The following is a 17,488-nucleotide window of genomic DNA, read 5'->3' as shown; positions in this document are numbered from 1 at the left end:
TGCCAGAGATACGGCCCTCATGAGGACAGATGCAGGCGAAGGGAGGTTTGCGAACACTGTGGACGAGAGGGCCATAACGACACAGATAGCTGTGACATCACCGGCAAACGACGTCTAAATTGCAAGGGCAACCACGCGGCGTCCTCTCGAGACTGTCTTTCTTGGAAGAAGGAAAGGGAAGTGCGGTTAAAGTATACCCGTAACATTTCCTTTCCTGACGCCAGGAGGGTGGTCGAGAGTAATGACCCCGCTGCGTTGTCCTGTGCATCTGTGACAAAATCAAAATCGCAACAAAACACAATAACAGTTAGCGATGCAAAGGTACAAGCCATGTGTGATAAGCCAGCTTTTGGCGCGGAGGTACCACCTTTTGTGGACGAAGGAATGACAAGATTATTTTCGGTTTGGTATCCCGTTTCAAGTCAGGAAGGGTAGCGTCTAAGACCACCTCAACATCAGTAAGACCTTCCCAGCCTGACGAAACGGCAGTTATCAAGACCAATATTCCAGCACCTCCAGTACATACACCTGCACGCCAGATAACACAATCATCGAAGCCGAGGGTCGCCCACCACAGACGGACTGTATCACAGCCGTCAGACCTTAATAAGATTGCCGGTAACACCAATAAACGACCAGCAACCACACCACCTCAGGACCAACGAAAAACGAAGGTAAAACTGCACAGATTACCTTCCTTAAACAACACCAAGCCCAGCAAAGGCTCAGATGACCCTATCCACGGTCATAACAGGTACGACGCTCTTGCGGACAACAATACGTTTAGTGACAGCAATGCTGATGTTACCAGACAACCTACACCTAGTAGTCCTGTCAGTCCAAAGAGCGTCCATCACGAACCTGGATAGTGGTCAACCATACGAACAATTCTATTATACAATGGAACATACGCGGATTAAGGGATAATTTAGAAGAGTTATAAAGTATAAAGATTTAGGTCACTTGGTTTGTTTTTGATGGCTCCTCAAAGTTGTACCTTTCAGAAGCTGTCTAAGTGTTGATAAAATGCGCATGTTATGTAAAATATTAATGAAAATCTAATCAAATGATGGCCACCGTAAAGAATACATTCATGGCATGATTGTGACAAAAAAAAATCATATTTCCATCGCGCCATTTGGCTGTTTTATGGAAGAAACAATCTCAAAAATGCCATTTTCGATGATAACATTTTAGACACAAAAACTGTGTTTTTTAGAGAATACACCCTATTATGGGCGTTGGATGCAAACCAATTTTTATCCTATTAAACAGTACGTAATATGCTACTGATGAGAGGAAAAATCATCAACATGTAAGTGGTGGAACTTTTTTAAATCTTCGGTTGAATTAGCCTATTGTTGAATTGCCGATTTTCGACTTTCTTTAGATAATTAACAAAAACACGAGAGTATTTGCTCGGTTTGTTGAGAATATGTACACAGATATGAAAAGAAGTGAGAGAAACACTTTTTCATAAAAAAAATCCAAGATGGCTACTTCACAAGTCCCCATGGTTGAAGACATTGGCTGACAAATAGACAGAACAACAAACAAAACGTGTTCCTTATGATTTTGGTTGGTTTTCGCATTTACGGGAGTGTTCATAGCTACGGGCGATTGTATAATACCTATATTTTTAAGTTTGGTTAGTCACATGGTAACGGGGATCTTTCATATCGAGCCCCAAACATACTTTCGACATATGCACTCCGTTGCCGCATGGAAAACTATTTCAAGTTTTGTCGGAATTTCTTCACCTGTGGTTGTAATGGTCGAGGGTTTTCCAGCGCCCTGTAATACCCAAGGTAGTACAAGATACTGGAGATGTGTGCACACATTCCCATCGTTCTCTCTCCAACTGGGCACTGGCAGTAGTAGTCCTTTGTTGGGGCCTCATCATCGGGTGAAACGGTGAACCGTATCCGAACGTTATATTTCGTTTGGCTTTTGTGTCGAGAATGTATTTGACATCGGAGAAGGTCTGGGGAGCGCTGGTAAAGCCACACCTCATAGTCTCCGTCATCACTTAAATGTTCGGCGATGTAACCAGGAGCCAGAGATATCTGATACGTTCCACACGTAATGGTTCTCAAGTAATCGAGATCGAGACGGGGAAACAGTACGGAAGATGCATCCATCTTGACAAACTCGGACCTGTCTTGAATCTCTGAGCTAAACCATTCGGTGTTGTCAAACGGTCCTTTATACGTTCAGCCATTAGCCTATCTTTGGCATCTCTCTCTGGAGATCTCTGGTAGATCGGTCCTCTAATACCATTCAGACAGGCTGTGACGGTTCGAAGCAAAGCCTCGATGACATTGATAAAGCTGTTAGACACCAATTGCGTTCGGAAGAACGTCCAGTGTTTCAGACGACCATGATAGGATTCCACAATCCATCTCGATTTGGTGATAGTTCTGTCAAGATTTGCTTGGACGTCAGAATGTTGACTTTGACCGGGTTTCAGGTATGACGGCATGCTAGCATTGAGGCCAGAGGCTTCGAGAACTGGTAGGACATCTCTAAAACCTCGGTCAACGACAACATTGTCATCTGGTTGTCTCGCTGCCAGTGAATGGTCCTACTGTGTCCAGAATGTAGCCATCTGATAAGGCGATGCTCATGAATTGAGATATTTTCTCTACTTCTGGCCACAGTAGGACATTCTCTGGAGCTTGTGGTTGGAGCTTTTCTGTATATAAATATAGGTGCCATCTAATATGGCAGTGGCTTTATCTCCAAAAAATGCTTCTGAAAAGACAGTATTGTGCCCGAGCAACTGTTATCTTGTCAAGTGATCCGGACCTAGAAATTGTGGGACTATCGATGTGTCTAATGCCTGTACTATGGAATGGAAAGTTTTGGACACACTTGACTTGGAAATTCCAAAAAGAGAAGAACACTGACTCCAGGAAATGTCGGTTTTCAGTTTTACCCAGAACAGTAATATAGCATCGTGTGTAGTCTTGGTATATATACCAGATGAAAGATATGGGGAACAGTGCGAGTGGATCTCGAGGAACTGATCTTTGGACCAACCTGTCCAGGCCATGCATGCCGAGTTATCAAGAGAAGAAAAGCTTATTGCAAACGCAGACTTGTTCAGTGAAAGTACGTGCGACACCTCTAGGAGGTCATTAATTATTTCGGACGATTTTGATGGTAACTGAGATTCCAAGGAACCTCTACCATCAAGGACAACCTCTGTAGACGGATCTAAGTCGTTACCAATCAGGTGAATGGAGCAGACGCGAGATGAGGTGGGACACCACAGTTTGTGTGAATAGATCAGGTGATGTCTTGCACGTTTTGGTAAGACTGATGATTTTGTTCCATTTATTGCAAAGGTAACATGACAGAGACAGCATTTTTTGTGTGAAGATGATCCATTCAAAAGATCATGAAGGGTCAGCAACGGCAGGATATGGGACGGGGAGTCGTCTTCTTCCTCTATTTCCTGGTTCTGCTCGGGTTCAGGTTCAGGCTGATTTTTGTTCCGAAGATTCTTCATGTAGCACTTCTGGCAAATAAGTGCTTGTTCTTTTGCTGACATCAATCCTTGTTGCACCAGCGTATCTAGGAGCCATTTATATTGTTGACTATTTACATTGCGTGCACTTCTGTTCTTATTGCCACTACGTTTCTTGACGTATAGTTGACAGCCTTCTCCAACACATTTACCCTCCATCTTGAAACAATAACGATTGGTTTATGAAGCGTCGATAAAGTAACAAAATAGCAAGCCACCGATGATTGCTGTAAACAGATAATACTTAGTAGTTTGGTACAATTATGCGAAAATGTGTGATAAATAACGAACAACTAATTACACAAAATAACAAGACAATATAATAAATCACATTCAATACCTCTAAGAAGCGCAGAATTGATTGATTACTTAGAACAAAATAAAGTATTTCATATGGATAATCTATCTATTCGATGTGGCGTGGTCGGCAGGCACAAAATGTGAGACAAGTCAGGGTCCCAACCCTGACAGAGCCACAACGCTTTGGAGATGGGACAATAAAACAAGAAAAGTGAGACAAGAATAGCTAGCGTCGAGTCAATGATTCCGTAAACGTATAGACAAAGACAAGAAGATACGGATAAATGTACAAGGCCACACGATCAGAAAATTCAAAAGAGGACAACTTGAGATAGAACAGTATTCATGTATCAGGGTGTCCTCAGTGTAAATCTTTATATCGATACTGTTTATTTAGTCGTTAGATATCATAAAACTGTCATGAAAATATCCGCTCTGATATTCAATATAAAATTTTGTATATAATAAGCTATATAATAGGGTTTCAGACAAGGTTGTTACTCATTTCCCCTTTTCTTTCAATTTACAACCACATTCAGGCGGCGATATGAGAACGTTTCACCACATGGAATTAGCTGATTCTTGGTACACATATGAAACAAGTAAAGCTCTATCCGATTTTGTGATGGAAATTTGCATCCAAAACCATATAACTGGAGAAAATTGCAATTTTATGGCATTTTTCTTCATAATTGTGTCTCGGCAAGTGCATTTTCATCCGAGAAAATTTTTGTTTTATGTTTTATGAATAAACACAATGTTTTGGAAATATTGCTCAAAAGAAATTTATACTATGTTGCGAATTACAATTTCGAGATAACCTTCTTTTATTTACGACCTTATGTCTTTGATGCTCAAAATGACAACTTTATAAAAATACATTTTCACTGACATTATGAAATCTGGGTGTCGGAAAGGTGTAAAATTATTCTTCGGAAAAGAAAAAAAACTGTAGTTGAGCTAGATAAGAAATTATACGGGGGCAGGCTCCTATGGAGAATTAACATTACTGGAAACAGGCCCTTTATCGAAAGAATTTAGACCTGCCTTATTTTGCCTGCAGGTGGTCATGCTAAAAAAAACAATTACTTTTAGAAATTTCTCGCTCTACAATAGCATCGCAACGGTAGGAAACAGAGGTGCCGCAGCTGTAGCTGTCTATAAAACTATTCCTCACAGAATTATCACGTTAAACACAAATTTACAGGCTGTTGCACCTTTACACAGATAAGTAACTGTCTGTTCTATTTATCTTCATCCCGAGTATTGCTTTCACTTTTGAGCAACTTATTAATATCGTCTAGCAACTCCCAGCACCATACATAATTCTCGGAGATTTTAATGGGGACATTCTACAATTCAAATGCACACTTTGTAGTTACTTGTATGGTCCAAAATCATGTGATGTAGTGCCCAGAAGTAACAAAATGTATCTTGTCTGACTATTTTCAGCTCAACCACCTGCCGAAAAGCCACTAAGTTTATTTGGATTAAAGACCCTTACCTCACTATGGGTTACAGGGGCCAGACATGCAAAACCTGTAAACACTTTAATCCGTAACCCAGAGGCCAAGAGACCTGATATTGTGCCTGTAGTATGCTGTGGTAAAGTGATACAAAGAAAACAATGAATGTTCAAGTTCACAGAAGGAGCAGGTGATCGATACAGCCCCATGGGACCTCTTCTTTGTTACATAATACCTGAAGTACTCTTTCAGGCCTGGAGGTCAATGGTCAATGTTACTATTTCTATTAATTGATATATTACATATTATGAATTCAGCTGAGCTAATTATGCATATAAGACGTTATCAAGTTCTACCTCGTTCCTGCTTGCCGGGAGAAATTATAGAGGCCTGGTAGTCAAGTTCACTGTTCCTAAAGAAAGTATTTACTTGGAATAATACATGTAGCTTCAGGTGTGAAAGTCAAAAGTCAAAGATAATGTTACTATAAATAGAAAAAACATGCACATAACTTTTATCTCTGGTAGTGTGCCCTCAAACTTCGTACAGTGCTTAATCAAAGAAATAATTTGCTTGCCCAGATTAAAAAAAAAAGTAAATAACCAATGAACACGGAGGATAGATACGGAAGCTTTTCAAATACATGAATATATGAATACTTCATACCGGTAAGTTTGTAACAGTAATAAGAAGAGGAAGAAATAACGGAACTAACACAATATGTCCCCAGCTTCGTTTGAGGGACATAATTAAAAAAAGGTTTCGTTGGAAGAAAATAGTTTCGTAGAACGAATGTCATTGCAAAAAAAGTTAGGAGAAACACATTTACAAGCATAACATATCACAACAGTGATGCTGATTTGGTCCTCCTTAAATTATTTAGCAAATGTGACAAAAATATTAATAAATGGTGAAGTACATTCACAATAGTTTCTTATCTTTCTGATATGGATTATGAACTTAAATGCAGATACATTTAAATACTTACGTTATCCGGCTTGATACCACGATCCAGTAATAATTTTACAATGTTAATGTGACCCTTTGTCGAAGCCGCCTGCAAGGCACTGGGCTGCAAAGAGAAGATATCTCAAATGAATTAAGTATCTCAAAAACCTCACATGAACATCACTTCCTGTTGTTGTCTCAATGATTTTGACGTTAAATATCGCGGATGTTTACACGTGTTTATCCTCTTGTGGTTTTAATAGTTAATAGTATGGTTAGGATCGATCATGACTTTGGGTCTCACAATATGCTTTAAACTCAAGTCTATTTCAATCAAAAGCTATTCTTATTACGTGATGATTTGATCTGAGATTGGTCTCTAGGAAAGCTGGGTCCACCTCCCGAGACTGGGTACACTGATGATCTGCCCACATCGATTGTTTTGGGGGTATGATTGGTGTGCGTTGGGTACAAGTGTAGCAGAAGGCTTTCACAGCAGCTCAAATTTGAGCCAACCTGTTTTCCGTGGGTTGCATCTCGTAATCTGGGGAAAGATGATCCTGGTGGTTGAGAGACGAAAGATAGTACGGGCCCTGTATTATCAATCGGCTGGTCATGCCGAGCCCGGGATATTTAATATCTAGATGGCGTTGGCTTAGGGTCAATCGCGAGAGAAAAAACATTTTCGCACAAACAAAATCATTCTTTCTCGAGTATATTACTCTGTGTGATTCTGACACTTCGGCGCTAGAACGCATAACTACTTAACATGTCTTAAATAAACCCAAAACCCCAAAACCAAACCAAACCAAACCAAACCAAAATGAGAATCAACTAAACAACACAACTTCCGATATGACTTTCCCTCAGTATCTCCTTATATCAGCTAAAGAGAGAGAGAGAGAGAGGGGGGGGGGGGGGGGGGGGGGGGGGGGATATCATCGATATCGCCCATCATCATCCAGAAAACTATCAAAGGATGCCTTGGTACTGCCAAATCCGTCAAGCCCATGAGATCGGGAGACCTCCTTGTTGAGGTTTTCCACAAGCAGCAGGCAGGTAATCTCCTGAAATTGTCGGAATTCTCTGGGATCAGTGTCCATGTTAAGGTTCATCAGTCCCTTAACTTCAGCAAGGGGATAATCAGATGTCCTGCCTTGCAGAACGACACTGACGCAGAGATTCTGCAATATTTCAAGTCGGAGAATATCCCGATCTCGGAGGTGAGGCGGATCAAAATAAAACGCCAAACAGTACAAACAAATACGTTCGTCCTCGCGTTCACAGTGTAAAACCTTCCTCCATCGGTAATGGTAGGTTACTTGAGATGTAACGTCTCGCCCTACATACCGAACCTTTACGATGCCGTAACTGCCAGAGATACGGCCCTCATGAGGACAGATGCAGGCGAAGGGAGGTTTGCGAACACTGTGGACGAGAGGGCCATAACGACACAGATAGCTGTGACATCACCGGCAAACGACGTCTAAATTGCAAGGGCAACCACGCGGCGTCCTCTCGAGACTGTCTTTCTTGGAAGAAGGAAAGGGAAGTGCGGTTAAAGTATACCCGTAACATTTCCTTTCCTGACGCCAGGAGGGTGGTCGAGAGTAATGACCCCGCTGCGTTGTCCTGTGCATCTGTGACAAAATCAAAATCGCAACAAAACACAATAACAGTTAGCGATGCAAAGGTACAAGCCATGTGTGATAAGCCAGCTTTTGGCGCGGAGGTACCACCTTTTGTGGACGAAGGAATGACAAGATTATTTTCGGTTTGGTATCCCGTTTCAAGTCAGGAAGGGTAGCGTCTAAGACCACCTCAACATCAGTAAGACCTTCCCAGCCTGACGAAACGGCAGTTATCAAGACCAATATTCCAGCACCTCCAGTACATACACCTGCACGCCAGATAACACAATCATCGAAGCCGAGGGTCGCCCACCACAGACGGACTGTATCACAGCCGTCAGACCTTAATAAGATTGCCGGTAACACCAATAAACGACCAGCAACCACACCACCTCAGGACCAACGAAAAACGAAGGTAAAACTGCACAGATTACCTTCCTTAAACAACACCAAGCCCAGCAAAGGCTCAGATGACCCTATCCACGGTCATAACAGGTACGACGCTCTTGCGGACAACAATACGTTTAGTGACAGCAATGCTGATGTTACCAGACAACCTACACCTAGTAGTCCTGTCAGTCCAAAGAGCGTCCATCACGAACCTGGATAGTGGTCAACAATACGAACAATTCTATTATACAATGGAACATACGCGGATTAAGGGATAATTTAGAAGAGTTATAAAGTATAAAGATTTAGGTCACTTGGTTTGTTTTTGATGGCTCCTCAAAGTTGTACCTTTCAGAAGCTGTCTAAGTGTTGATAAAATGCGCATGTTATGTAAAATATTAATGAAAATCTAATCAAATGATGGCCACCGTAAAGAATACATTCATGGCATGATTGTGACAAAAAAAAATCATATTTCCATCGCGCCATTTGGCTGTTTTATGGAAGAAACAATCTCAAAAATGCCATTTTCGATGATAACATTTTAGACACAAAAACTGTGTTTTTTAGAGAATACACCCTATTATGGGCGTTGGATGCAAACCAATTTTTATCCTATTAAACAGTACGTAATATGCTACTGATGAGAGGAAAAATCATCAACATGTAAGTGGTGGAACTTTTTTAAATCTTCGGTTGAATTAGCCTATTGTTGAATTGCCGATTTTCGACTTTCTTTAGATAATTAACAAAAACACGAGAGTATTTGCTCGGTATGTTGAGAATATGTACACAGATATGAAAAAAAGTGAGAGAAACACTTTTTCATAAAAAAAATCCAAGATGGCTACTTCACAAGTCCCCATGGTTGAAGACATTGGCTGACAAATAGACAGAACAACAAACAAAACGTGTTCCTTATGATTTTGGTTGGTTTTCGCATTTACGGGAGTGTTCATAGCTACGGGCGATTGTATAATACCTATATTTTTAAGTTTGGTTAGTCACATGGTAACGGGGATCTTTCATATCGAGCCCCAAACATACTTTCGACATATGCACTCCGTTGCCGCATGGAAAACTATTTCAAGTTTTGTCGGAATTTCTTCACCTGTGGTTGTAATGGTCGAGGGTTTTCCAGCGCCCTGTAATACCCAAGGTAGTACAAGATACTGGAGATGTGTGCACACATTCCCATCGTTCTCTCTCCAACTGGGCACTGGCAGTAGTAGTCCTTTGTTGGGGCCTCATCATCGGGTGAAACGGTGAACCATATCCGAACGTTATATTTCGTTTGGCTTTTGTGTCGAGAATGTATTTGACATCGGAGAAGGTCTGGGGAGCGCTGGTAAAGCCACACCTCATAGTCTCCGTCATCACTTAAATGTTCGGCGATGTAACCAGGAGCCAGAGATATCTGATACGTTCCACACGTAATGGTTCTCAAGTAATCGAGATCGAGACGGGGAAACAGTACGGAAGATGCATCCATCTTGACAAACTCGGACCTGTCTTGAATCTCTGAGCTAAACCATTCGGTGTTGTCAAACGGTCCTTTATACGTTCAGCCATTAGCCTATCTTTGGCATCTCTCTCTGGAGATCTCTGGTAGATCGGTCCTCTAATACCATTCAGACAGGCTGTGACGGTTCGAAGCAAAGCCTCGATGACATTGATAAAGCTGTTAGACACCAATTGCGTTCGGAAGAACGTCCAGTGTTTCAGACGACCATGATAGGATTCCACAATCCATCTCGATTTGGTGATAGTTCTGTCAAGATTTGCTTGGACGTCAGAATGTTGACTTTGACCGGGTTTCAGGTATGACGGCATGCTAGCATTGAGGCCAGAGGCTTCGAGAACTGGTAGGACATCTCTAAAACCTCGGTCAACGACAACATTGTCATCTGGTTGTCTCGCTGCCAGTGAATGGTCCTACTGTGTCCAGAATGTAGCCATCTGATAAGGCGATGCTCATGAATTGAGATATTTTCTCTACTTCTGGCCACAGTAGGACATTCTCTGGAGCTTGTGGTTGGAGCTTTTCTGTATATAAATATAGGTGCCATCTAATATGGCAGTGGCTTTATCTCCAAAAAATGCTTCTGAAAAGACAGTATTGTGCCCGAGCAACTGTTATCTTGTCAAGTGATCCGGACCTAGAAATTGTGGGACTATCGATGTGTCTAATGCCTGTACTATGGAATGGAAAGTTTTGGACACACTTGACTTGGAAATTCCAAAAAGAGAAGAACACTGACTCCAGGAAATGTCGGTTTTCAGTTTTACCCAGAACAGTAATATAGCATCGTGTGTAGTCTTGGTATATATACCAGATGAAAGATATGGGGAACAGTGCGAGTGGATCTCGAGGAACTGATCTTTGGACCAACCTGTCCAGGCCATGCATGCCGAGTTATCAAGAGAAGAAAAGCTTATTGCAAACGCAGACTTGTTCAGTGAAAGTACGTGCGACACCTCTAGGAGGTCATTAATTATTTCGGACGATTTTGATGGTAACTGAGATTCCAAGGAACCTCTACCATCAAGGACAACCTCTGTAACCGGATCTAAGTCGTTACCAATCAGGTGAATGGAGCAGACGCGAGATGAGGTGGGACACCACAGTTTGTGTGAATAGATCAGGTGATGTCTTGCACGTTTTGGTAAGACTGATGATTTTGTTCCATTTATTGCAAAGGTAACATGACAGAGACAGCATTTTTTGTGTGAAGATGATCCATTCAAAAGATCATGAAGGGTCAGCAACGGCAGGATATGGGACGGGGAGTCGTCTTCTTCCTCTATTTCCTGGTTCTGCTCGGGTTCAGGTTCAGGCTGATTTTTGTTCCGAAGATTCTTCATGTAGCACTTCTGGCAAATAAGTGCTTGTTCTTTTGCTGACATCAATCCTTGTTGCACCAGCGTATCTAGGAGCCATTTATATTGTTGACTATTTACATTGCGTGCACTTCTGTTCTTATTGCCACTACGTTTCTTGACGTATAGTTGACAGCCTTCTCCAACACATTTACCCTCCATCTTGAAACAATAACGATTGGTTTATGAAGCGTCGATAAAGTAACAAAATAGCAAGCCACCGATGATTGCTGTAAACAGATAATACTTAGTAGTTTGGTACAATTATGCGAAAATGTGTGATAAATAACGAACAACTAATTACACAAAATAACAAGACAATATAATAAATCACATTCAATACCTCTAAGAAGCGCAGAATTGATTGATTACTTAGTACAAAATAAAGTATTTCATATGGATAATCTATCTATTCGATGTGGCGTGGTCGGCAGGCACAAAATGTGAGACAAGTCAGGGTCCCAACCCTGACAGAGCCACAACGCTTTGGAGATGGGACAATAAAACAAGAAAAGTGAGACAAGAATAGCTAGCGTCGAGTCAATGATTCCGTAAACGTATAGACAAAGACAAGAAGATACGGATAAATGTACAAGGCCACACGATCAGAAAATTCAAAAGAGGACAACTTGAGATAGAACAGTATTCATGTATCAGGGTGACCTCAGTGTAAGTCTTTATATCGATACTGTTTATTTAGTCGTTAGATATCATAAAACTGTCATGAAAATATCCGCTCTGATATTCAATATAAAATTTTGTATATAATAAGCTATATAATAGGGTTTCAGACAAGGTTGTTACTCATTTCCCCTTTTCTTTCAATTTACAACCACATTCAGGCGGCGATATGAGAACGTTTCACCACATGGAATTAGCTGATTCTTGGTACACATATGAAACAAGTAAAGCTCTATCCGATTTTGTGATGGAAATTTGCATCCAAAACCATGTAACTGGAGAAAATTGCAATTTTATGGCATTTTTCTTCATAATTGTGTCTCGGCAAGTGCATTTTCATCCGAGAAAATTTTTGTTTTATGTTTATGAATAAACACAATGTTTTGGAAATATTGCTCAAAAGAAATTTATACTATGTTGCGAATTACAATTTCGAGATAACCTTCTTTTATTTACGACCTTATGTCTTTGATGCTCAAAATGACAACTTTATAAAAATACATTTTCACTGACATTATGAAATCTGGGTGTCGGAAAGGTGTAAAATTATTCTTCGGAAAAGAAAAAAAACTGTAGTTGAGCTAGATAAGAAATTATACGGGGGCAGGCTCCTATGGAGAATTAACATTACTGGAAACAGGCCCTTTATCGAAAGAATTTAGACCTGCCTTATTTTGCCTGCAGGTGGTCATGCTAAAAAAACCAATTACTTTTAGAAATTTCTCGCTCTACAATAGCATCGCAACGGTAGGAAACAGAGGTGCCGCAGCTGTAGCTGTCTATAAAACTATTCCTCACAGAATTATCACGTTAAACACAAATTTACAGGCTGTTGCACCTTTACACAGATAAGTAACTGTCTGTTCTATTTATCTTCATCCCGAGTATTGCTTTCACTTTTGAGCAACTTATTAATATCGTCTAGCAACTCCCAGCACCATACATAATTCTCGGAGATTTTAATGGGGACATTCTACAATTCAAATGCACACTTTGTAGTTACTTGTATGGTCCAAAATCATGTGATGTAGTGCCCAGAAGTAACAAAATGTATCTTGTCTGACTATTTTCAGCTCAACCACCTGCCGAAAAGCCACTAAGTTTATTTGGATTAAAGACCCTTACTTCACTATGGGTTACAGGGGCCAGACATGCAAAACCTGTAAACACTTTAATCCGTAACCCAGAGGCCAAGAGACCTGATATTGTGCCTGTAGTATGCTGTGGTAAAGTGATACAAAGAAAACAATGAATGTTCAAGTTCACAGAAGGAGCAGGTGATCGATACAGCCCCATGGGACCTCTTCTTTGTTACATAATACCTGAAGTACTCTTTCAGGCCTAGAGGTCAATGGTCAATGTTTCTATTTCTATTAATTGATATATTACATATTATGAATTCAGCTGAGCTAATTATGCATATAAGACGTTATCAAGTTCTATCTCGTTCCTGCTTGCCGGGAGAAATTATAGAGGCCTGGTAGTCAAGTTCACTGTTCCTAAAGAAAGTATTTACTTGGAATAATACATGTAGCTTCAGGTGTGAAAGTCAAAAGTCAAACATAATGTTACTATAAATAGAAAAAAACATGCACATAACTTTTATCTCTGGTAGTGTGCACTCAAACTTCGTACAGTGCTTAATCAAAGAAATAATTTGCTTGCCCAGATTAAAAAAAAAAAAAAGTAAATAACCAATGAACACGGAGGATAGATACGGAAGCTTTTCAAATACATGAATATATGAATACTTAATACCGGTAAGTTTGTAACAGTAATAAGAAGAGGAAGACATAACGGAACTAACACAATATGTCCCCAGCTTCGTTTGAGGGACATAATTAAAAAAAGGTTTCATTGGAAGAAAATAGTTTCGTAGAACGAATGTCATTGCAAAAAAAGTTAGGAGAAACACATTTACAAGCATAACATATCACAACAGTGATGCTGATTTGATCCTCCTTAAATTATTTAGCAAATGTGACAAAAATATTAATAAATGGTGAAGTACATTCACAATAGTTTCTTATCTTTCTGATATGGATTATGAACTTAAATGCAGATACATTTAAATACTTACGTTATCCGGCTTGATACCACGATCCAGTAATAATTTCACTATGTCTATGTGACCACTTGACGAAGCCACCTTCAAGGCATCGGGCTGCAAAAGAAAAGACAACTCAAATGAATAAAGTATCACCAACACATCACATGAACATCAATACTCATTGTTGTCTAAGTGATTTTGACGTTGAATGTCTCATATATGTAAACCTGGGTATTGTCTTGTGGTATTAATACTCTCGGTATGGTTAAGATTGATCATGAATTTTGGTCATATCATATACTTTGAACTCAAGCGTGTTTGAATCAAACGTTATTCTTATTGGATACAGATTTTTACGTTAAGTTGTTTTTGATGTACTTTATTGGTTTGATTACCAGTGCTTTATACCCGATATGATATTATGCTTCAGTGAGGTAGCACTATAAATCGGCAAAAGTTCCGGCCTATCACAAGGAGACTTAACACGAACATACCGCAGCCTCCCAAAACACACATACGCACTCACCACGTATGCATGTGGCACGCACAGGAGGCCTTCCATAAATGACCTTAGCTGTTAATAGGACGTTAAACAAAATAAACCAAACCAAAAAGCATTTGTTATCTTAAAGCACCAATATATCTCATGATACAGCCTTTAACTGTATAGCCAAGCGGATCGTGGAAAATTGCCGTCATATATCTACTTACTTTGAACGGATTAGCGCCATGATTCAGCAATGTTTTCACCATATCCTCATTTCCATGTAACAAAGCTTCTTCGAGCACATTGAGCTAGACATAAAGAAGAGTAGAATTGATTTTTAGATACAAATGTTACCCAGTAGTTTATATAGTTCGCCCTATAATTACTTCAATCAGGTATTTTAATAATATCGTGTTATTACATTGGCCAAACCAAGGACGTATCTCTTTACTTCTGTACAAATATTAAAAAGTTATAAAAGATCGAAAAACAAGAGATCACAGAGGGATCTTGGCGCCCACCACTGACCGATCTTTATAGGTTTCATGTCACATTGATCTTTTCTCTATTTTCCCCTTCCTCTTACTAATCTGTGTAAATTAAGAAACACCCCTATAGTACTTTTCAAACAGGGGGAGCCTATATATGAAATTTGAGAAAGATCCCTTCAGTACTTTCTGAGAAATAGCGATAACAAACTTCAATTGTCAAAATCCAAGATGGCTGCCTGTCGGCCATGTTGTTTTCCGATTGGTCTCAAAATGCAATATGCATAACTAGGCACCAAGGGGAACCTACATATTCAATTTTAGAGAAAGATCCCTTCAGTGTTTTCTGATAAATAGCGATAACAAACTTCAAATGTCAAAATCCATGATGGCTGCCTGTCGGCCATGTTTTTTCTGACTGGTCTCGAAATGCAATATATACATAACTAGGCACCAAGGGGAACCTACATATGAAATTTGAGAAAGATCCTTTAATTACTTTCTAGGAAAAAGCGATAACAAACTTCAATTGTCAAAATCCAAGATGGCTGCCTGTCGGCCATGTTGTTTTCCGATTGGTCTTAAAATGTTATATGCATAACTAACCACCAAGGGGAACCTAAATATGAAATTTGAGAAAGATTCCTTAAGTACTTTCTGAGAAATATCAATATCAAACTTCAATTGTCAAAATCCAAGATGGCTGCCTGTCCGATTTATCGCAATATGCAATATGCAACCTACATATGAAATTTGAGGAAGATCCCTTCAGTACTTTCTGAGGATTAGTGATAACAAGAATTGTTTACGGAGGGACGGACGAATGATAGCCCACCATCTGATAATGGTGGGCTCAAAATAAATAGCTAAAACGAGAGTTGAAGTCAACACCGAAAACGTATATAAAACCATCATTGTTCAACTGCCATATGATGTTTATTGTATCATGATCATGTCTTTGGTTTGCGAGTGTTTTGACGAATGCATGTTAGGTTACTGTTGTTTGTCTAGAAATTGACAATGCAGAATATTCTCGATAGTTTAACATATTTGAACGGAACCAATCTCTCCGAAAATGTAAATATCCCTATTAATGGTTTACTGGATATCTTATTATAATATTTACATTCCTAGAGTTTTTTTTTATTTACCGCAGCGTATACATTTGAATTTGCCGCTCACCTTATCGCTGACGTGATCAGTTTTAAATATAGGAACAGCCGAAATATCCAGATGGAATAATATAAAACCATTTATGGCGTCATTAATAACACATAAAATGTTCCGGAAAAGATTTGGTTTCATCATATATTCAATAACCGTGTGATCGTTTAAAAATAAAGCAGTTGTTCTGCTCACCGATATACCTTTATTATTCAGAAGTGATGCGGCGTCGAACATGTATTGTACCTAATATACACGATTGTTTCTCGGAAACGTTCGTTTGAAATAGTCGGGAACTTTCATTTTAAACAGTTCCTAGTTCAAACACGGAATGTAAATATTATTTTAAGAACTTTAAAAAAAATCATTTAGAAAATAGCACATCAATTCATTGTTAGGATTACCACTTGTAAAATATGTACTTAACTTATAGAATGCTACTAAAGTGTATCACATTCCTAACAAAGTACAATAATTTTGTTATGTTCACCGGCAACCGATAAAACACAGCTAAATAAAGCTATATAACAGTACGAAAAACACTGCAGCGACTAGTGAATACATAAAGATCATTAAAGGAACAATGTTTGACCTATAAAAACGGTAATTCTGTTACATGTACAGCCTCACCATTTGTTATAAACATCGAATAACTAAATTGGGTTGATGTTCCCTACCACAGACAGTGAGATACATGTTCTCTCCTCGCTCCTGCAGGGGTTTTGGATAATTAAAACACTGTAGACAACGTAAGAACGAAACTATAATTCATACTAAAAGTAAAATGCCGGATCCACTTCTTTATTGACGACATCCGCCATAAAATTGTAGGTCAAGTTTTAAATCGGTCTATGAGGACATAAAATACTTGCAAATTCTATAACGTCCAACAATAACGTTCCCGTTGTCTTCATTGACATAAAAACAAATAGACATATTGATTTAAACGTTAGGTGATTGCGATATTCCTCAGTAATTAGGAATAAAAAAGAGGACTGATGATTTGTATGAAGACCCTTCTAAAATAGTATTTAGCATGTTTGAATTGATAAAAACATGTAACGTTTCATCAATTGAAATTCAGAAGGGTTTTGTCGTAAACGATTGGTTTGGTTTGGTTTATTTTGTTTAACGTCCTAATAACAGCTAAGGTCATTAAAGGACGGCCTCCCGTCCGTGCGTGCGACATGCATGCGTGTGGTGAGTGTGTTTTTTGGGAGATCTTCGATGGTTAGTGATTTCAAACTATACAACATATAGAAAAAATCGCTTTCAATTCTACGTCTTAAAAGTGCAAAGATCACAAGAAGATACGTTACGGTTGTGAGATGGTTACTTGAACATCAAATTATCTCGTCATTTCACCTGTACTTTATACTTTCAACGCGTGATATTTCTCTAATGTATGTATTGATACTGCATCCAATATTACATTTCTCTGAAAAACAACAAAAGAAAGGACCATTAATGG

The 17,488-nt window shown here is 39.3% G+C and overlaps 1 protein-coding gene across 1 annotated transcript in view; it reads right to left on the bottom strand.

The window, feature by feature from the left end:
- Positions 1 to 2,482, bottom strand: part of LOC117340412 (ankyrin repeat and KH domain-containing protein mask-like) — a 31,243-nt gene extending 28,761 nt beyond the window's left edge. The window contains exons 1-2 of the mRNA XM_033902173.1: positions 2,152 to 2,482; positions 198 to 268 (exon numbers count right to left, since the gene is read on the bottom strand). Of these exons, the coding sequence (XP_033758064.1) occupies positions 198 to 268; positions 2,152 to 2,482 (402 nt within the window). The remainder of the gene's footprint in view (positions 1 to 197; positions 269 to 2,151) is intronic.
- Between the last annotated feature and the right edge of the window lie 15,006 nt (positions 2,483 to 17,488).

The sequence above is a fragment of the Pecten maximus genome, chromosome 13, assembly GCF_902652985.1.
Source record: "Pecten maximus chromosome 13, xPecMax1.1, whole genome shotgun sequence".
In the NCBI taxonomy this organism is placed as follows: domain Eukaryota; kingdom Metazoa; phylum Mollusca; class Bivalvia; order Pectinida; family Pectinidae; genus Pecten; species Pecten maximus.
Note: the sequence above shows the minus strand (reverse complement) of the source record. Positions and strands in the feature narration are given on the sequence as shown.